The sequence below is a fragment of the Stegodyphus dumicola genome, chromosome 6 (assembly GCF_044657685.1).
Source record: "Stegodyphus dumicola isolate Sdum_Otavi_A_Nest chromosome 6, ASM4465768v1".
Classification (NCBI taxonomy): domain Eukaryota; kingdom Metazoa; phylum Arthropoda; class Arachnida; order Araneae; family Eresidae; genus Stegodyphus; species Stegodyphus dumicola.
The window spans coordinates 151552677-151576696 of NC_140773.1; the positions used below are offsets into that span (position 1 = coordinate 151552677).

Here is a 24020-nt window from a genome sequence, read left to right on the forward strand (position 1 = left end):
AGGCAATTGTGTAGTCATTTTTACCCCCAAAAGGGGCTCTTAATCTTGAAAGGGGATTTTATCTCAAGAATCACTATATATGTGGGGTATCACTTTTCATTCCACTCTCTTGCCATATGGCAAAATGCAAGATATTTATCTTTCAAATTGATACTCTTGAATTGGATTGTTTTAAATATTGAAAATTTAATTTATGTCTAATTAAAAATATTCGATATTTTCATAGAATAATATTATGTATTTTTGATTTTTATTTCATGTTTTGTAAAACATTAATAAGTTTTACATTAACAAACTCAATGATTTGAAAGTGAGCAGTGGCAACAAGTGTATGGAATAACACTTCAGTGCATCAGACTGTCTCTCAGAAATTCTGCTATTTTAAGATAAGCTGTTTTTAAAGATATGCTGTTTTTAAATATTTTGTGATTTTGCATTGAGTAGAATTTTATGTGGCATACGTGCAAAGAATATATTTAATAAGAAAACTAAATATTGATATGATGAATTAAGAGTGAAAAAAAGACTGAAAAAATAGAAAAATGTGTGCCAACACTTAACACTGCACTAAGAGGTCTAAACATATGCTGCTTTTAAAATCTTTGTGATTTTACTGTAGAACTGTGTGTGTTATAAGTGTGAAGAAAAAGATGCTTAATAATAAGGGTAAAAAAAAAAAAAATTGATTAGTAGGAGTCAGTGTAACAACTGACTGGTAGACTGTTAGCTCACTGAGATCTTAAGAAACCTTAACAAACACTTTGGAGCAATTGTTAAAGTCTCAAAACTTTTTTAACTTGAAAACTTGAAATTTCTTCTTTCAAGCAAAGTGTGATTTTTTAGTGCTGTGGCAAAAGTAATGAATTTTTATTTCATTTATAGTTGTTTTGTTAATTGTTTCATTTTTTCTTAATTTTCTCCCCCTCGTAGGTCTGAGGCCATTGCTCTTTTGAACGATACTCCTGCTAAATGTTTACCTTTGATTAAATTCAGAGAATTATATGAAATAAGGTAATTATTTTATTATTTTTAAAATCTTGAATTTCCCATAATAATTTGAAATATTTCATGTCACATATCCTTTTACTTTTAAAATGCATAAAACTTGCCCCCCCATAGCATAATATCAGTGTGTGTTTTCAAATTTTACATGGTTTTGGAAATGCTGCTAATATATATTTTCGGAATTTTTCTTAACCTGGGTAAGAAAATTACATGAAAAATTCTCTAAATAAGCATTTAAAAAATTATTTGATTGATTCAGCGAATACTTTTGATTTAAAATTTCATTAAATCTAGGAATTTAATCATGGAATTATCTCTCTCAGCATTTAAATAAGCATAGTAAATTCATGACAGGTTAAAAAGTTCCTTGACAAAAATTCAGTTATGTGACACATAACTGTATATCTGTGTGGAATGTTAATGCAAGAAACACACAAATATTTTCACAAGTAACATTTTTTTTTACTTGGTATCATTAACTGCCCCCTTCCTAGTATCTATTCTAAAATAATAGATACTAGGAAGGGGGTATCTATTCTAAAATAATCTTCTGTTTTCTTATTATTCACATTTTAATAATTTATTTGGCAAATTTTGAAAAGCATTCTGGTATGTTTGTTCATGCTGGCACTTGAATTTGTCATTTGCGGAAACTGGATACGAATGCTTTCAGGAGTTTTACTCATGTCTGTAGTAGAATATAGATCCTCATGTATATTGTTGTGTACTATGTGTTGGTTGATATCTCTTTAAATAATCAATACAGATAAGTAGGAAGAAACTAATAATTTATTGTAAAAATTTGTGGCACATAATGCAATAAATAATTGCAAATAATAAAAATTTGTGGCACATAATGTAATAAATAGTTGTGACTGATTTGGAAATTCATGATATCTGCTATGAGAAAGCAGATATCATCAATTTCTAAATCAGTCACAGATTAAACTCTTAAATCACCAATCTAAACAATTTAGTTAACATTCTTTGAATCAGCACTGGATCTCACAATTGTTTAATGACCAATTTATCTGAAATCTGCTATGTATTTATATGGATTTTAAAAGCTTCAGGTTGCCAAGTTGGTGAGAATTCTCCAGATGTTGCCAAGTTGGTGAGAATTCTCCAGATGTTGCCAAGGAATATCAGGAAAAAAATTTGCTCAAATCTCAAGTTCTAATTGAGCTATTTTTACAGTTTAGCATGTTGAGTACGAAATCTGTTTTGTCTTCATTTCCATTTAACATGCAATATCTGATTTCATCAACATGTTGGCAGCCAGAGATCTGTGTAGAATTTGATAGAAGAATATAATTTTTTAAATTGTCTGTTAACAGTTAACAGTGACTGATGCAGTCTGAATGAAAAGTATATGTTAGGTAACTAACCGACTGACATTTTCCAAATTGAATGTATACTGTCAGTGATAACTGATGTGGTCTGAATGGAAAGTATAGTGTCATTCATGGGCAGCTAACATGTTGCTCAATATTTCAAATGTTGTGGGTCACAGAATTGCATATTTTCAATAAGAAATAAACATTTATATACTAAATATGTGGCCACAAATTTGATTAAATGTGAAAATAACTTATAAAGCAAAGCAAAAAATATCTAAATTAAACAGTGCGTAAATATTACAACAGAAAAACAACAATGCACCTAAAGGAATTTAAATATTTACAGAAATTTACAACACTATGGATAGTGCTAAATAAGTATCCCCCCTTCAGCTTTTGTTCTGTATAACTTTGGCTATTGTTATGGCAGTCTTTGACCTACATTTTTTTTAATAAATAAAAAAGTTCAATTTGAATATTTAAGATATCTAAATATGCATTAAGAAGTGCAAATAAATCTGAACATACAAGAAAAATTTTGAATTCAAAAATTTGGTAAATTTCTGTGAATCGCATGATGCGATTTTCACAGAAAGACTTGGGATGCTTTTAAAAGTTTTTTTAGAAAAAGTATGCAAAAATTATTACATTTTTACATAATTATTTAGGGGTGTACAGTGTTCACTCAACATTATTGGCCATACTGAGAGGAGTTATTCACCATCATGTGGCAGGAATGACAGCTAATTCCTTTTAGATGCTGTGCAGAGTATCGTACCTTATTTTGTGGACATTGCAATGTACATTTTTAATACTAGCTGCATTATTAGCAGTGCTGTTTAGCTGTGTGAACTTCTGATGCAACTGAAGTAAAACCTGTTAGTGAATAGCTATCCAAGAAATAGGAAAGACATAGGAATTAATGAGTCTTTCATTATTAATTCCTATGTCTTTCTTTGAAAACTTCATTATATGATTCTCTATACCTTTCAAATTATTGAATTTTTACATTTGTGCTACTTTTAAATTACTTATTATATAATGTACATAATTGAAAAAAAAAATATTTGCAACAAAAATGGTGTAAGTGCAAAAGTTTTAACATCCAGAGGAGATGTAGTTAAAAACCTTCAAAATATGCTGCTAGAATTTTTGTGTATTGTGCCGATTGTATAGCAAATATTGATCTCTTTCTGATTAACTGTATTTTACATGTTGTTCCATAAATGTACAGGACATTTGTTGAAATTTTCATAAGTTTGATATCATTTCCATTGATACTCAACTGTAAGTATAATATCCCTAGCACTGCTACCTATAGTGATGTGTAAGTATGCTATCCGTAACATAGTACAGATAGCATACTTATACATCTGATAGCACTGAGGTATAATATGATGACTGACTGGGAAAATTTTACAGAGTATGTGAATGAACCTCCTTTTATCATCTTGAGAGAAAACTCTTTAACTGAGCCAATGTCTTTCTTCAAAGTATAGTTGGGGTTTTTCATCTCTAGTCCACCAATATATCATTTTATCTATATATTTATGCATATCTTTTTAATCATAAATTTAACCTTTTTCCAAATTAGCATCTGCAGCATTATTACATCACGAAACATACTTTAATTTTTAAAAAAAGTAACTGAAATCTTTGCTTTAGGTAGTTAAAATTTGTGTTCACCATCAGATATTATAGTCATTCTTTGTGTTCATGACTGAAAATTACAAGTTCATTTATTTGATTTTAAATATTGACTAACTATCACCCAAGATTATGGGGAGTAAGTTTACAAATATATTTGTGTAAAAATGTAAATTTAAAAAGTGCGTTTAAATCGTACTTGTAGATGAAAGTGTAAAATTTTCATTACTACTGACCTCTTAACTATGACTACAGCCTGTAGGCATAAGGACAATATGTTTTGTATTTTTTTAACATTTAAAGCATATTTGATGGGGCATAGGGTAAATTCATGTCAGAAGTGTGAAGAAGCGTTTATTAAAAGTAGTATGTTAATTTAAAATTAGTACATCAGTAATAAATTTGTGAGTGGGAGGGTATTAATTATAAAAGGGTTTCACAGAAGATCTGTAACTTATTTATTTTTTGACAGGTATCACAGAGCCATTCCATTATCTGAATTATACAAAATGCGTGATGTTGTGACTATTCAGGGTGATTCTGGCAGCCGTGTTATAAAACTGAATACAGGGTATTGTAAAACACCATCATTATCAGAATCTGAAGATTCTCAGGTGAGCGGAGATTTTTTTTTTTTTTTTTTTTTAATTTGTGTGTGTGTATGTATGTATGCATGCATGTGCGTGCGTGCTTCATTAAGTTGAATAATAAATTTTCATAATTTAGTTAAAATACGTATTAATAAAACTAAATGTGATGAATTTCTGTAAGAGCCAAGTTTAATATATATTATCTAAATTAAATTACACATTTAATTGTTCCATAATATGTTCATTTTATTTTAAGGGTACACTTATTTAGTTAAAAAATTATTCTTGTTTTCTTTGTAAACTTATGTCCCCCAGTGATCGTAGGTACTATTTACTATGTTTACTACTATACTGTCAAAATTTACTTGAAGGCTTTTTGTAATTTATTCTTCTTAAAAAATACTAGTTTTGTATCTGTCAAGAGAGAGGTATTTTTATAGATTTTTCTATATAAGTATTTATTTTAGTCTTGTTAAAAACACCAAAAATTATGAAGTGTAGTTATAATATTATAACAATTGACTAAGAGTGATTCACAGATAATTCAAACTTCTTACACGATTAAAGTGGAGTAAAATTCATTGCACAAATGATTTTTTCAGAAATAATGCTTAGAAAGCTGTATATTTAAAACAATTTACAAATGGAAATTAAAAGTTCACTATAAAATCAGTATGGTACGAAATCTGAGATCCAGATGCCCAGTATCCGAAGTGATCTAAAATCTGCACCTCAAAGCCACCAACCCCCTTTTTTTTAATGCTTTACCCATTTGCATTTGATTTTTTTCCCCTTCATAATAAAACATGTGGAGAGTCCCGATTCTTAATTTCGTTTTGGACAGAAAACAAAAAAATTTCGATTAACAAGTTGGTCGAAATTCTTTCCACAGCAATTATAGAACTTCAAAAATGAAACTTCATGACTGAACAAGAAATTATGTCTGCCTACAGAATTAAAAAATATATATATATTAGCATAAAAAACGACATAACCTTGAACAAAGTTCATTGAAGGAAATGTTTAATAAAGTATAGAAATAAATATTAAGGTGGTTTTTTTCTCTTAATTTTGAAACCCTTTAGATCATAAATCACAATTTCATGTTTTTAATTGTGTAATTTCTATGTGCAATCTTACAAGATTTAAACTGATGATCTAATATCCGGAAAAATCCCAAATCCAGAACTGCCGAAGTCTGGATCTCAGACATTGTACTGTGTAAAATTTTTTGGATCCCCCTTTTTTTAAGCACAGGAATGGAAATATCTGTGAATATTTTTTTTTTCCCAAGCAATGAGAATAAGGTCACAAAAACTAATATTTTTATGAATTTGATTTCCAAAGTGTGATCGTTGAAGATAGTAGGGGAATTAGCAACAGGGAATCACCCTATGCTGTTAGCCTTGTATCTGAGTCATGGGTAAGTCTTAGGCATTTATCAGTGTATGGTGTCTTTTGGCATGAGGGTAATTAAAATCTATCAATTTTTGTTCAGAAAGCAGTATCAGAAGAGTACTACATCCTGAGATTACATTCTTTAAGATACTCTGTGTCAAAATAGGATAGAACCTGCATGTACATTGCTTTAATAAAATAATACAAATCAGCAGGTTGATCACATGGAATTTTGTTTTTCAGTTTTTCGTGTATGCTACGTGTGTAATTTTCCCTCAGAGTTCTCTAAGAAGGCATTTCTGTATGTGCAGCTACCATGGCGCTTTGTAATAAGTAACTAATCAGCCTTTATAATTAATTCTCTTTGTCATGAATAATCTTGCAATTTAATTTCAATTCTTACTCGTCTTATAGTACTTCCATATTTATTTATCCAGTTCGAGTATCAAATTGCTATTATCTTTCATCATCAGAAAACTCTAAGCATTTAATATTAGTTGGAAATAAAGAGCATCAATTTATATTATGAATTGATTGTTTTAAATTATTTCTATGCTATCCTTATTTTAAAGAGTATTGAATCAAAAATGTATCTAATATAAATCTTGAGAGCAGTCTCTATAAGAAGCTATCTATATCTACATGCTTATTCATTATTTAATGAATGTTTGGATGTTTTTGATTTTTTTTCCTCTGTTTGGTAAAAATATATATATATTTATGTTTATAGGAATTTAATGTAATTGAAAGACCATACTGTGAGCGTCATTTCCGTGTTAGTTCTTCTGAAGGTTGGGCTGAGCAATATAGTATATGCCCTTTGCCTCTCGTTTATATGTCTCTTAAAACTCTTGCAACTGCTGTGCATACTTTATTGGACAGTCACCAAGGAACACTTCCACTCATCAGGTAATTTTGTGTTTTGCTTTTCTGAAAAGTAAATGTACGCTGTGCAAAAAAAGGGGGGCCCTGTTCTATATCTCCCATTCTACTGAGCCAATTGACGAACTTCAAATTGCGTTTTTCAAGTCTCGTAAGCGCGACTTAGGATATATATTAGATTTATGTATATCATTGTTCTAATATAGATATTTTGACACAAAATCTTACTTTTATGAAATGACAGGCCAATTTTGTTTTCATATTTTGATTCTACGACTCAAGTTATGCCTAAATATTAAATTTTGTAAAATTTGGTGTGAAATTTACAGAGAAATTCAAAAATTTACCTTGGTGAATTTTTTCAGTTTGCGACAAGAATATTTCACTTGATGACCTTCTTAATTTATGGTAACCTAGATTCCTTTCCTTTTTCTCATTGTACATAAATGGTGTAAAAGTCATTATTCATTCTTTCAAAATAATTTTAACAAAGTGCATAAATTTCAGTGATTAAATATCTAAGATAAACCTTATTTTAACATACTATATAAATGAAAATTTTTCATTTAAGTTCTATTTTCATCAGTAACTAAGATTTTAATGCAATTTTATAGTTTATTTATGTGTTTTTATAGGGAGAAACACAATTCAGTATCTTTCACAGAAAATAATAATAATATGCTAATACTCAGTTCAGTTGGCATTATTATCACTTATAATAAATATGCCAAATTTCAAAACATGCCAATATTTAAATTCACGTATATCTTGGGTAATTTTAAATAAAAACTCATTTTTTGGCAAGTATGCTTAGAATTACATCTACTTTAAGATGGTGGTAAAAATTTTATAGGTTATAATTCAAATATTTTTTCGAAAAATTTATAAAAATATTTAAAAATGGACAAATTTTATTTGGAATGAACCTAAATTTTTAAATGTGAAAGGAAGAATAAATTACGTAAAAAAAAAGAGAGAATAATAAATATAAAACAAATTCAATTAACTGGGAGGAGCTAACATTTTGAGAGCTAATTTTTTAAAAACTACTTGTGTGAATTTTACAAAACTTGCATATGCCATAATTTAAGTCATAGACTCGAATAATGGAAAAAAATTGGTATGTCATTTCAAAAAAGTCCAATTTTGTGTCAAAATGCATATATTAGAACAATGCTGTATAAAAATCTAATACATATTCTAAGTTGCGCTTTCGAGATATGAAAAACACAATTTGAACTTTTTCAATTGGTCCAGTAGAAAGAGAGCTATAGAACTGTCCCTTTTCTGTTTCCGTGCAGTGTATAGTTTTGTACTCAGTATCATTGGATAAAACAGTGAACTTGTCAAAGCTTTTCCAGAAAATAAGGGAAGTTAATTTTTAGTATAGTAATTTCTGTTTTAAATAATTGTCTTTATTATTGATTGTCTGTATTTCTTTATGTATTTACATATATAGACATTTGCATAAATAATCTTTCAAAGAATTTTTATATTTTATTTAAGTTTCTTAGTCTACAAATGTATGCTTGCATCATTCAATTATTTTTCATTAAAATGTAAAAATCTTTTGAGATATTTTGAACTGTTTTATGTGTTCCAGATTTAAAAAATTAGTAAGATTTTACAAAACTGAGTATTAGCATATTATTATTATTTTCTGTGAAAGATACTGAATTGTGTTTCTCCCTATAAAAACACATAAATAAACTATAAAATTGCATTAAAATCTTAGTTACTGATGAAAATAGAACTTAAATGAAAATTTTTCATTTATATAGTATGTTAAAATAAGGTTTATCTTAGATATTTAATCACTGAAATTGAAAATTTGTCTAAAATTCAATTTAGTTGTAAAATAACTATTTTATACACTTTTTGAATTTAGTGTGCATTTTTATTTTTTAATATGTGTTGTATTAAGTGTCTGATATGTGCAGGAATAATGACAATGGCAGATTTTGCTATCAACAGTCTTGGTTGGCCTTATGGGCAGCTAACCAATGTGTGCTGTTTACAAATTGTTTTGTCTGTAGGGAATTTTTGGTTAATATTTCATGTCAAACTCTCATTCTACTGTCATAACCAATTCATATTTAATAAATTCTAAGATATTGTGACATAGTTCACTAGCCATGTTTGTGTTATATTGCTAGATAATATTATGATTGCTACTTATCAGCTGAATCTATAATTAAAAGAGAACTTGGAGAATTTCTTTTTGTGTTATTTTATACTATATTTTGCGGTATTTATTTATATTATTATACTATAACTTTAGAAACATCAGCGGGGATTAAGAATTATCCTATAATAATAGTAAATTTAAATTATTTTATTGTGAAATAAATATAACTCGGTGTTAATTATAAAGCTTCAAATGAACAAAGATTTAGCCTTTTAAAAGTTGGTTTAACTTAATTCACAGAAACTTTTATAAAATAATTGGTCATTGCTTTTTTCTTTCATTCAGGAATTATAGTTAAGACATTTACTGGATGTTTTTACTTTGCAGTTTATTAGTTTGCTTAAATATTTATCATAAAGCTGATTTTCTCATTGACTACATTAATTATGAATTACCATATTTGACGGCATATAAGACGCACTTTTTTTTCCTAAATTTGGTCTCAAAAAAGTTACCTGATTCTTATACGTGAAGGATACAGTCTTATGCATGAAGGTAATTGCATTCAATACTTGTTTATTTGGCTTTTACAAAATGTGAGAACTAAAAGAAAACACGCTATTGAAACTTTTTTTCCTTGCGTGTGGCCGTCTAAATAAGGGTGTGTCTTATATGCCGTCAAATACGGTACTTACTTGCTTATAGTTTATCTTTTATTATATTATGGGGAGGCAATGGTTTAATCAGAGGATTAAAATCATTAATTTAAGTCGTGATTTTAATCAGTTTTATATATATATATAATTAAAATCGGATATACCTCTCTGTTTTTAAAAGATGGGAAACAATAATTGAAATCAAAGATTAAGATATGCGTGTATACGACCCAGTTTACCTTAGAAAGTCCTCCACGAAGGCGTCCCTCCCCTTAGGCAGATAGCCCTAGTCCGCTTTGCCATAACTGAATAATACAAACAAACAAACAAAGTTTAAGATAATTTGTAATGATTTTCATGTAAGATTTTTATCACTGAATGCAAAAAATGGAAGGTTTTTAAAGAAGTAAAATTGTTTAAAATACTTTAAACCAGCCTTGAGTCCATGTCCATCTAGTCTTAAGCATAAATCTGATAATGGGTGCTCTAATACAAAATACATTTTATGTTTCAGTTGTAAGAACACTCTTATTTTGTAAAATTAATGGAGATGCTACATCCTGGATATGAGACTCCAATTAAAAGTAAATTAGTGGTAAATTATTAAATAATGTATATGAAGAATAAATATATAAATGCAGTAATGCTTTATTTGCTAAAAAAATACATATAGAGCTAGACTGTTGATTCTAATATCCATTATCAGCCATCTGTTTAAGTGACTGTGCAAAGATCAAGCTGCACATTTAGTAGAAACTATCGATATACCATATACTAGTGAACTTTTACTTATCCTTGGTATTGAAGCCAATAAAAAATTTGAAAACAAATATAAAGGTGAATTTGTAATAAAAAATACTGCAAAATATGGTGGAAAATGGAAAAAGAATTGAAAAACAATTTTCACCTGATATCTTACAGTTGTACACCTATTACTGTTACAGTTATATACTTAATTTATTAGCCAGATTAAATATATCAAGTGTTACTGAGAATCTTGTTCAAGTCATAAAATATTTTTGAAATTATCAGTTTGTCTGAGCTAAATTTAAGAATACAATGGAACTACTTTAAATATGCCATCTGAAATACATTCAGACTCAGTTTGTGATGCTCTATGAAGAACTGGCTTATTTTCATGCAGATTTAAGAAGAGAATTGAGATGCAGTAGACAGTTATATGCAGTTGAAAGTTTTTAATGTGATAGTCAAACAAATTGTAGATGATTTCTTACTTCATTTAAAGTCAGTTTCAGTTGCTTTGAATAAAAATCAGAAGGATGATTGCAGAATTCCTAAAGCTGTTAAAATTTGGAAAAGATCTTGTTGAAAGAGGTTAAAAAAAGTTTGACAAGGCTTGCAAAATTTATTAAAACATGATATAAACAAGCACTGTTATTAGCATGTATTTTATCGTTGGAATATAAACTATGCCATACTAGAAAGTACAAAAAAGGAATTATTAATAGAAAGGAAAATTGTATAGATACTGCATTGTTGAGCTTTACATTAAAATTTATAATTCATGCTCCACTTTTCTTTGAAAACAATTTTGATAATGGGGCAACCTAGTCGATGATCACTCTTGAATAATGGAATCAACTCTTGTGAAAAAAATGCATAAGATTCTTCCCCTATGTACTGGATACCGCTAAAAGGTTAAGCACAGCAATAGCTTCATCAGCATTGATTGAAGGAATGTTTATTAGACAAGAAATTAAGAAATCATTTAGAAGTGTAAAAAGCAGAAAAGCTTTTAGTTATATTTAAATCACTCAATGCAAATGGCAGTTATACAGATATAATATGCTAAACTGTTTTGAACTGTTTAAAAGTTAGCTAGATTTCAGATGTGTGTGCGATTCCACTGGCTATATTTATCGATTGTAAAATTATATTTATAACTACAGGACTGTTGTTACTATTTTGGTGGTTTATCTGTGTTAATATGTGTGTATATGTAAGTTTATATTTCATTGACTAAAGTGAATTTCCCAGTTACTAATTTTGTAAAACTGCCAAGATATTTCATTCTGTTTTATGCTAATTAAAAATTTATACAATTTATATTTATAATTATTAATTATATTAATGTGTGTTAAAATAACTATGCTAATATAATTCAAAGTTTATTTGCTCTCAAAATCTTCAATGTGCCATTTAATTAGTTAATTTAGAAAGAAAAACTCCTTTTTCTTGTTTCCTTTCTTCTAATTCTCTTAACTTTAATAGGTTATCTTTAAGTAATATTCTAGGCATAAAGATTTTCCATTCATTGCTTTGAAACTTGATAATGTTTAATGCATATGAAAGTTGGGACTTATCATGCTTCAACTAATTATCAAGCATATTTAAATATTTATGTATTTCATACATCTGAATTGTATCCTTTGAAAGTATCTAATAACCATATTAAAATTATCATTAATAAATAAGTTGTTTCTAATTGTATGTGCATTATTTTTCAAATGTTTCTTGTTCTGTGTTGGTGTTGATTTTTATTTATTCATTTTGACAAAAACTGTTGTGGTTCTGCTAGTTTAATAATCCCTAACTTTCATTGCATGAACAGAACTTTGTTTAAAAAAATGTTAGACATAAGTATCAATTTTTATATTGCCATTCATAACTGAATTGTATATTTTTACTCAAGCTTCTGTGACTGTTATGAAGCTGAAATTGGTCCATTATCTGTTGTTGATACATTTGAAAACATGACAAAGGATGAAATTCCACACTTGGATCCTACTGCGCATGATAATCCTATCCCTAGAAGTCCAAAAGGGGTACCTTTGGAACATTTAATTGCATGTGTTACAGGTGTGGAGGTTGCAAAGTCAGTACTTTGCATTAAAAAAGTTCAGTGGCTGGAAAATAAAGCACCAGATTTTCAAGGTATGCATTTTAGTCTTTTTGAAAAGAGGAGAAAAGGATATTTTAATACATTTTTTATCACAATAAAATACTCTGTATTTTTCAGGCATCAGAAACATCAATCCTGCATTAGCTGGTCCTTTGACTTTGTTTGGTCGAGAAGTAATGGATCTTCTTAAAAGTCAGCCTCAGTGTTTAGTTCCTTTTAGTAAATTTATTCCTACCTATCATCACCATTTTGGAAGGCAGTGTCGTGTTGCTGATTATGGTTTCACAAAATTAATTGATCTCCTTGAAGCTGTACCTCATATAGTTCAGGTATCTTACCAAGTTATCAGTATTATATGATTTTATTTTCTCTTGGTATCCATCTGAATTTTTTCATTTATCAGAAATTTTATAAACTTATCTAATGAGTTGCTATGTAATTGTGTAACAAAGTGAAATTAATTTATGTTATTAAATTTTGTTACTACTGAATATTATTCACTTTAGTCAGTAGTAATAAAGTTAGTACAGTTAAAAGTCTTTAATCCGGACTCGTTGGGACTTCAGCGATTCCGGATTATCGATTTTTCCGTAATATAGATCATCAGTTTAAATCTGGTAAGATGGCATGCAGAAATTATACAATTTAAAATATGAAATCGTAATTTATGAAATAAAGAGCAATTGTGATCTAAAGGGTATCAAAATTTACAAAAAAAAAAACTTAATATTTATTTGTTTACTTTATTAAACATTTCTATCAATGCGCGCATGTGTAAAGCGTACATTACGCATAGTCGAAATTTGAAAATTGCAACCAGAAAACTATTTTATGCGTATTTGTGATATTTATAATGACAAGGAAATTGATTTAAATCATATCGGAGTGCATTGAGATGAAACACTACATTTAGTAAGGAATTATAAGCCGAATAAAATAAAAACATCTGCCCTGAAGATGAGGATAGTGCTGACAGATCAACTTCCACTTCATTGCCCGCTGCTCTGTGGGGGGGATCCCCCCCCACAGAGCAGCGGGAAATTGATAAACAGATTTCGGAAACAGAGCAGCGTGAAATTGATAAACAGATTTCGGAATGGTTAGAGAAACAGATCACCTCTCTGTCACTTTCTTCGTGCCTTTATCCATTTTTTGCAGCAATTCCACTTTTTGTTTAATGGACATTGAAACATGCTTTCGCTTTGTAGATCCTTTGGCAGCTCCAGAATCGAAAATTCTATTTGACATAATCGAAAGTTCAAGCTTACTTTTATAAAATTGCTCTAACAATCTGCAAAAAATAATAAGCCGGATCAAATTCGAAGATTAAGGAACAGCGCAATCTGCAACATTAACTGAAATAGATAATTAGATAATTTTAGCTTAGCTTATACCGTCCGTTATACATTAAATGTGCATGTGTAAACATATTAAGCGCATGCGTTAACACATTATGTGTTTATGCATGCGCAGAAAGTTTGTAGCTTTGAGGTCCGGATTATAGATCATTCCGGATTATGGACGCCCGGATTAAATTTTAACTGTATAAAAAAAGTAGGATTTAAACATGTGTTTAAAATAGTACTTATTATTATACCATGGATCTGTGAAGAATTTATTTAAAATTGTGTTCTTGGTGTTCATTTTTTTAATGTTGATCTATCACTTTCTAAATTATATCAAGTTGTTACCGCCAATCATACATACTAGTATAGTTGATTGTATTATTTTAATTCAAATAATGGTAATTTAGTTTAAACATACTTAATTATATATTAGTTATAGGTACTTGAAATTTATCAACTCTATCTGAAGATTTTAAAACAATTAATTACGGAGCACCTTTCTCTGTTTCACACATTTGCTGCCAATCGCGCTCTTGCACATGGTGTGGGGGTGATGTCCCAGGTGCCTGTCACATGCTGGTGCAAGAAAAGCAGCATCTGAATTTTTAATTTCAAGTTCAGTCAGCAGTGCATTTTGAATATGTATGCTGGTATTGCCATGGAGTGAATGCTAGAAACTAGTTGTAAATGTATGTCATTTGGAATGGAAAGTCTCATTTTGAGCAAAGATCATACATGAATAAATATTCTGAAATGCATAATTTGCAATATCATTGTAACTATCTTGTAATATATTTGTTTCTGATGTATTTTCGTAATATAATGCATATTTTTACTTGTTTTGTTTCACTTTTAAATGCATATTCTGGCACATAATAATAAAATTCTATGCTTAACATGTTGACTGCCATGGCACTTTTCGGCTCCAGTCCGAGGAGCCAAATCAATTTAATCATATGTTATAAATTTTTATAATTACAGTTTTGTTCGTTTTTTAATAAATTTTCTGATCATGCAAGCCAGCATTGATTTTTTGTTCTTTTCCCACAAGACACCTATCGATATTAGCACTGATATATTCCGAGTTTAATCGTAGCTGCACAAAAATGGCAAGTAAACACAGTACGAGATAACTCGTAGTTGGTGTGTCCTAGAAGAGAACACAATGTACGAGTTATCTCGTAGTTGGCAGTCAATGTGTTAAAGGCTTAGTAATCAATGTGGTGCACATAACCATTTATTACCTCTTTTAAATCATATTACTTATAAGTAAGTTTACGTGTGGGTACAATCTATTTCTATGACACAGCATTAACTATCAATACAATCTCACGACTGGCAGGGAAAGTGTTAATGCATAACTAATTAATTATATGATTTTGTATCCATCTGCATTTCTCAGCAATATGAATTACAGAATTTGTTTATTGGGATGATACTGAATAGTTTGAAAATAAGTCATTAGTGTACTTTTTAATGGGAAAAATGCAATACCATGAAAATTGCTTTAAATTAAACTTTGCGTAAAGCTAGAAAAACATAAAATCTGACTATCTGGCATTCTTCTAACTGGAATGTTTTAGAGTTTTAGAAAAGAATTTTCCTTTGGAAAATTAAGTAAATGGGAAATATATAATTCCATTATAGAGCGCATTATACTACAGTACAAAGTCTGAGATCTAGGATTTGATTAGGCACTTCTGGATTTGGTATTTTCGAGGTGTTAGATTGTCTTAAATTAAGTTATATGATATTTAGAAATTATAAAATTGAAGATATGAAATAATGAAGCATTTATGACATTAAGGAATCCAGATTTATGAAAAAAAGCTAAATATCTGCTTGTTTGCTATATTAAACATCTCTTTCAGTTTACATTGTTTAAGTTACTTTGTTTTTTCATACTACTTTCTCTTTGATTCTATAGATAGACTTAACTCATTGTTCAATTACAAAGTTCCATTGGTAATTGCTATGTTCAGAATTCCTACTAAATTGTTAGTCAAAATTTATTCTCTCTCAGCAACCTCTCTGTCACTTTCTTGGCTATTGGTAGTGATATTTTCTGGATTTAGAACCATGCTACAAATTTCACCCTCTATTAGTTGATTGATGATCGGGGCATTGTCATTACAATTAAGAACTTCTGTTGTATCATCTTCATTTATTGCCATTTCCCATATTTCTTCACTAATTCTATTAATTGGAAAATTTCACTTTGTTTGCAATACCTGAAAAGCTTCAGATTCATAACTATTATCATAAAGCTTAGCTAGAATACACTATACACTTTTAGCAATGTATCATGGGATTGACTAAAGATATGTTGTTATGCTAAATTTGAGTTTCCTGAACAGTTGAGCTTTTATTGCACATTAATAATGATATCTTTAATTATTACACTTACAGGGTAATCACAAAGAAGAAAGGTCACCATTTTAATGAGGCACTGATTAAGTAGCTGATTATGTGTTGTTGATCTGCATCTTATCTATTTTTTCTCCATTATTGATCCGAATCTCCATTTCATTGTGAGAGTATTGTAGAAATTCATGCAACAATAAATCATATCTCATGTGTTCTTGATTGGCAAGGGATGTTGGGGGATTATATTGGCCAAAAAGCACTTTAAGACTTTGCAAAGGTTGCTCAGTATGTTATTTATTTTTCAAAAATTTCACACATGGTGTAATTTTGAGCTTTGAAACCTGTGCTTCAATTTCAGTGACTTAAACTCCTTTTGGTTGTAGAAGGGAATATTCAAGTATAATATAATGTGATAATAAAGATTTATTCTGTACATGTATGAAAATTAAGCATTGTTTGGAAATGCTTTTCTTGTGAAGCTCTGAGTAGATAAATTTAACTGCTGCTGATTAAAGTTTTTTAAAAGATGATTCTGCATTTTTTGGAGGAGAGGTGGATTAGATAATTATGCCTCAAAAGAGATGAGTGGATCTTTCTTAGTGCTGACATGGTATCAGTCAGCTTGATATGGAGCAATTTTATTAAAGATATTACTGTTTTCTCTGATGTTGTCTGCTCCGATTTTTCATTTCTGAAAATTGTTTCAAATAAGGTGGTATGATATCCAGAGACTGTTTCTGATTCTCTAAGAGTTGTCACCTTTTGATGACTAGTGTGTGATTTTATTAGTTAAGTACAGTCGACAGGGGGCCAGATTGTTCTAGTAACTGCTAAAAGTAGTGGTTATTATAAAATTAGAATTGTGAAATTTTAATTGTAAATCTGGTAACTGGTAGATCAATATTTACTAAAGGGATTGTATGGTTAGATACTATGAGTCCGTGCTCCTTTAAATATCACATGCCAGATGAGCATGGTATAAGTGGAATCATCAGCATGTGAACTGGAAAACAGGTAAGCAATCCAATATACTATTTATGGATGAATCAAAATCTCTGCTGGAATTTCATGAGTGGAGAGAAAAAGAAACAAATACAATAATATTATTGAACACCACTCCATCAAAACTAACAGTACAATGATGTAAGCTAAATTTTCTTTCAATTGCTGCATTATTTGAACATTAGTATAAGAAGTGCTGTAATGGCTCGAAGGTATCAAGATGAAATTGTTGATTTCATTGTAAAACTGTAGGCTGTAATAGCTAGTCTAACATTTATCCTTATGCATGTTGTACTATCTCCACAATGAGCAAGTCTGGAAACAAAGCAAACCTCAATGATTGCCTCAAAAATTAAGGCTTATGATGATATCGAATGGCCATTTTATTCTCCTGCTGGTGACTTTGGATGGCTTGTCTTTGCGCATATATACCTACAAGCTGAAAACTGTTCTGTTAGGGGAACAGTAATTATTGCTGTGGTATGCTTGATAACCAAGTACTATGTAACATTGCTGCATAGCTTGCGAGAAGGTTAAAAATGTTTACATCCTTAAGAGTTATTTTTTCCATACTCTGCCCTTTTTTGATGAAGAAAACTGTGATGTATGTATGCAAATGATTATGGATATTCCTAAATATATATTTTTTTTTTTACTCTAATTTTTAATCTTGAATTTACAACTTGCTTCCTTTTAAATTAAATTTTGACTCTATAAATACATAACTTTTCCAATTATGTCAAGTTGTTCATGTACTTCACTTTTGGAAAGTAGTGTATGTATGTGTTTTTATATATTATTCTGCCATTTGATTTACTCAGAACATGTTGAGAGTAGTACTGTGGGCCAAATGGGTTGCAAAATCTCATTAACACTTTCCAGCATGCTACTCTTTAAAGTTGGAATTTTACTAAAAAAATTTCTAGGCAGTCTATTTCTAGTGTAGGAGAGTATGCAGATATAATTTTACAAATTATATCTGCTATATCAAATTATATATGCTATAAATATCAAGATTATTATTATTATATTTACAAATTATATATGCTATAAATATCAAGATTGCACAAACCGTTTCCATTTTGTGGGTGTGTCTGTAGCCGCACGAGCTGCGATAGGTGAGCATTGCTGTGAAGCACGTATTACAGTAAAATACTATGATTTAAAAACAGTAGAATCTGATCTCTGTAGCAGATTTAGCATAACCCAGGGTGCACCACGGGGAGGCCTGCTAACTCTACATGGCCCCCCAAAAAAATCCGGGGGGGGGGAAGGAAACTCTCATTGCTTCAGCAATGCTGAGCCCTCTCCGAGCCATTTACACAATTTTAAAATTTATAAGAAAAATATAATATTTACAATTAATTATTGACTAGAAAAAAATAATTATTAAATATATATACAAATAAAAATCTACATAATCAAACTAAGTGCAATGAAAGCAAGAGGAAAAAAGGGTCTGCTCTCACTAAAAATCAAATAGCTAAGTGAAAACAAAACACCGGGGTCTTCAAAACCAAAAACAGAAAAGAATAAAAGTAAATATAAATAAATCTGCGCTTTCAGCCTCCCCTGTGCTTGAAGCACGAGACCAGATTCTGTGACTCACTCCCACATGGCAAGCGCTACCAGTACAGTGTGTTCAGTCCGAACACACCATACACTGAAGGTTTCACTATACGCAATATTTCAAAGATAAAAATTAAAAGTAATACAGAATAGGCAGATTAGCATACGAACAACAAAATTATATAAAGATTTTTTTCGTTGATATTCTTTATATTAAAAAAAAAAAAAAAAAATCTGAAACATTTCTTTGAAAAATCAGTGTCTTTAAAAACAGAATATATCTCAACGCTAATGATTTGCTTGTGTGGTGCTGCCATCTATTATTCATAAAAGAGATTAAAAGTAACCATTAGTGTAGTTTTTGTGATATTTATCGATTATTTTCAGTGTCTAAATAGGAAATATTTTTGGTGTGTTCATACTGAACACACTGCGCCGGAAAGGGTTAACAGCCTGTAGTAACTCATTAACATATTAGCATATCATAATCAGACCTTATGCATAGAGATAACTGTTGATACTGATGGCTTCCTGTTGACGAATTATGTGACATACTGAGAGTGGCAGAAGGGTCAGTCTATTTATCAAGTCGCCTCCAAATTCTCAGTTGATGATTTATCGCTGAGACAGAATCAAAATGAACGCTGAGTACGAAAAGTAATGTGAACACAGAGTTTGTGCCATTTATGGTCTCGTGTAATTCTGGTGTGACTTTACTCCAAACATTCAAAAATATAGTATGGTATTAATAGCAATCTTTGCTAAGACCTTGTTAGGATGGCAACTTGAATCGGCCAAGTAATGAAAATTTTCTGTTTTAATATTGGGGTACACCAGTGGGCGAATGGTTAAGACGATTGAATACTGGTAGTTTACCCTGACTTGTGCCAGCCAGCCCATTTGACTCAAAGCAAATGGGCTGGCTGCTTGGTTCGTTTTCAAGGTTTTCTCCATAAAATGACTGACAAAAAAGAAACTGCGAAATTTCATACTCTCATATTATATCCCAGTGACCGTGAAAGTTGCCATAAAAATTGGTGGAAACTGAGCCATTATTCTTATGGCATTTTGAAGGAGCTGATGCATGTTCATTTAACAAACACTCAATAATCTATCCGCTTTGTGTTTGCTTTTCATAAAAAGTCTTACTGATTTCTTCTAGTTTGTTAGACCATCTGATTTCACTGGAAGCTCTGTTTGAAATGCTGCGAGTACAAACTTCCTGCCGATAGTTGTTTTAGTCTGTTGCGATTTTGGCAGCCATATTGAGCTAAACATATCATTAGCATTAATACACACTTCCTAGGTAGTGTTCCTAGCTATAACTTTTAAGATAATCTGCTGCTTCCTGCTCTGTAGAAGGCAGATCCCAACTTTTAATCACATTTTTCAAAATGAAAAAATATAATACTAACAGTTAATTTATATCCTAGTTTATAAAAGCAAAAGGTAGGTTATCGAGAATCATTCAGGGTTACATGAAACAAAAGCATGGAAGTTATGAATGTGTAGTTACATCTCATTTATCCATAATTGGCACTGAATTGTAATGTTTGACAACTTCGCAGTCAATGGATAGTATATAAGTACCAGTTCTTGTGTTGATATGTGTTAATTATTATTTTAAAAGTAGCGCATACATCAGAACTCTAAATCTTGGTGATTTAATTCAATCTCTAATTTGAAGTTTTCAGTTTAAAGCTAGCCTACAATCATTATTAATGTGTAATTAAAAATTTAACAATGGACAAAAAGAGAAGAGGGTTTGAATTTTGAAGTTCAAAGTAAAATATGTGGATGGTTCTGTATCGTAAAATATGGGGTTGTTTCCTCAATGTTAATTGAATTTGTTATACAGTGTGGTTCAAAACTATATGTTAAAAATGTAAAGGCATGTAGAGGAGACCTAAATAAGCAGATTTCGTATAGGATTGTGTGTGCGGTAATGCCACGTTAAACCGGTGGAGAGCACTGATGAGTGCGTCAGATAAAAGCTAGTCTTCATTTCCCACACGGATCTCAGGCAGCATGCATCAGTACACCAATGCAGAGCTTGCCAATTTGCATTTCATGTATGGGGCTGCACGAGGAAATGGATTAGCTGCTCAAAGGATGTACAGGGAGCGATCATTGAGCATTCGAGTGTCTTCATCAGGGGTTAGGCATGAGTGGGATCATTTTATGCATCCAGGTGTGATACTGACATTGGAAGATATTGCAGAATTCCTGCAGTGGAAGAAAGAATACTAAACACAGTACGGGATAATCCTTTGTCAAGCTTGAGAGCTGTAGGATGTGCATTGGGTGTAAGCCATACAACTGTTCTGAGGACTTGACTAGAAGACGGAATGCATCTGTATCATTTACAGAGAGTGCTAGCAATAATCCCTGACAATACTCTTCCACATCTCAACTTTGCCCATTGGTAGGTACCTGCAGTAGACTGCAGGAAATCAAACTTTCCCTGCAGATGTTTTATTCACTGATAAGGCTACCTTTATGCAGTTTGGTATGTTTAACATCCACGATTCTCACCTGTGGGCTCATGATAACCCACATGGCACAATAATACGTGCCTACCAAGAAAGGTTTTCCATTAATGTTTGGGCAGACATTGTGCACAATAACTTAGTAGGATCATACATTCTACATAGTTGTTAAACTGGCCACACATACAGCATCTTCCTACAGGAGGTCTTACCTGAACTTTCAGTTAAATGTTCCTCCAGTTGTTCACAGACGAATGCGGTTCCAGCACAATGAAGCCCCAGCTCACTTCAGCCAGAATGTCAGAAATCACCTGGATGCTGTCTATGGCCAGCAGTGGATAGGATGGAACGGACCAGTTTCCTGTCCACTGCATTCTCCTGATCTAACCTGCTTGGATTTATTCTTTTGGGGTCATACTAAAAGTCTTGTATATGAGAGTGCCATCACATCTGTAGAAGATCTTGTTGCCCACTTGTCTGTTGCTGCTGACGTCTTTTCTAATGTACGCCGATTCATGTGCCACGGATGTGGACCTTGTATCGCAGTTGGTGGCCGCTTTTTCCTGCACCTATTGTAAACTTTATATATATATATATATATATATATTTGTCTTGTCTTTTAAATTTTTTATGATTCGTACTGCTTTACATGCTGCGTACACACATTCCTATACAAAATGTGCTTATTTAAGTCCCTTTAACCTGCCTTTACATTTTTGACAGTTTTGAATTACCTTGTATATTAAATGTCAACTTTTAAATTAAATGTAATTTCTTCTTTCATAGTTTGAAGTTTAGGTTTAATACAAATAAAATTGTTTTTTTTTTCAATTAATTTTAAAAATTTGTATTTATAAATAATTTATATAAATTTTTCGAAAATGTTTTGAATTATTATAACCTATAAAATTTTTATCATCATCATAAAATAGTTCAAGGAATATCTGCAGGAAATTGGAGCTTTTTATTCAAAAATTCAGAATAGATATGTGAAATATTTACAGAATGTATGTGAAGTATTGGTGCATTTTAAAATTTGGCATATTTTTACTTCCTTGTATGAAGTAAAAAGGAAGCATTTTAATTGCAAAAAATTTCAGGTATCATATTTCAGCGAAAATATCCATTTTGACTGCTATCGAATGCAATTTAATGATGTTTTTGCATGACATCTGTACATAAGGACAGAATAAAGGATTTTTTCCCTCCAAAAAATTATAAAACTGATTTAAAATAAAATCTGAAGAGAACTTTTTGTGGCATCTCTGTGTACATATGTATCTCGCATAACTCGAAAACGAATAGCCTCAGAACATTGAAATTTTGTATATAGGATTGCTATAACATGTAGATGTGCACCTCCTATTTTGTTTGCAGTCGGCCACACCAAAAATGTATAAATATATGTGTATATATATCCACTCTGTTATTCAGCTCAGTAATCTTAGTTTCTTTATTCTTATATGTTTGTAAATTGTGCATTTTTTGCTTTAAAAATGATAGAATTGTGTTTTACTTATCTTCCAGTTAAGGTTCCTATGCCTCTGAAAAATCTGCATGCAATATTTTTAGAATTATCAACAATTTAAAAGTTTAAGTGCCAATATAACGAAATATTTTTGCTACATTTGAAACAGCAGAATAGTTGATTTGTTGCCAATCCAGAGAAAGTAAGCTTCACGATAACAAAGACAACACCTTTTGTTATTGCAAATTAAAACATGTTTAATCCATTCTGGAATGTATTCGAGGAAATAAGTATTTAAGATTTACCTCATGATTTTCAATACAAATATTTTAAGGTATTTTGGACTTGTCGCAAAGTGAAAACTGAATTAATTTAATGAGAAATCCTGAATCACCTGTGAAAAACTGTTTCTTATTTTGTTTTTATTGTTTGCTTAATTTCTTTTATACATCATTTTAGATTTATTATAGCATTTGAATAGAACATGTGGTAATGATTAGATAATTCTTAAGATACTATAAATTATGTGCATTCTGAGTTAAAAAATGAATGAAATGCAACACTGTTAGGTGAACCTAGGGCCATGTGTGACTATGGTAAACAAATATAGTGAATTTTAGAGTGCATTTATTCTATTGTGGTTTATGAACTATCAACGAAGTAGATTTAATTCAGTCCAATAAGTTTAAATGAAATGCAAGAAAAAATGCGTATACAGTCAAAAGTCTTTAATCCGGACTCGTCGGGACTTCGACGATTCTGGATTATAGATCATCAGTTTAAATCTGGTAAGATGGCATACAGAAATTATAAAATTAAAAATATGAAACCGTAATTTCTGAAATAAAGAGCAATTATGATCTAAAGGGTGTCAAAATTTTCAAAAAAAAAAAGCTTAATATTTATTTGTTTACTTTATTAAACATTTTTTTAACGCGCACATGCATAAAGCATACATTACACATAGTCGAAATTAAAAAATTGCAACCAGAAATCTATTTGATGTGTATTTGTGATATTTATAATGACTAGGAATTTCATTTAAATCATATCAGAGTACATCGAGATGAAATACTACATTTAGTAAGAAATTATAAGCAGAATAAAATAAAAACATCTGCCCTGAAGATAGGATATTGCTAACAGATCAACTTCCAGTTCATTGTGCGCCGCGACTTTCCCCCCCTTCCTCGCAGAGCAGCGTTGAATTGATAAACAGATTTCGGAATGGTTAGAAAAACAAAGGAGCCTTTATCCATTTTTTGCAGCA

General features: G+C 30.5%; 1 protein-coding gene across 9 annotated transcripts in view; it reads left to right on the top strand.

The window, feature by feature from the left end:
* Marf1 (meiosis regulator and mRNA stability factor 1-like protein) overlaps positions 1-24020 on the top strand; it is a 244066-nt gene that overhangs the window by 143675 nt on the left and 76371 nt on the right. For all 9 annotated transcript variants that reach the window (XM_085819030.1, XM_085819032.1, XM_085819027.1 and 6 more), the window contains 5 exons: positions 931-1011; positions 4465-4606; positions 6711-6889; positions 12300-12541; positions 12627-12838. In XM_085819030.1, the coding sequence (XP_085675156.1) occupies positions 931-1011; positions 4465-4606; positions 6711-6889; positions 12300-12541; positions 12627-12838 (856 nt within the window). The remainder of the gene's footprint in view (positions 1-930; positions 1012-4464; positions 4607-6710; positions 6890-12299; positions 12542-12626; positions 12839-24020) is intronic.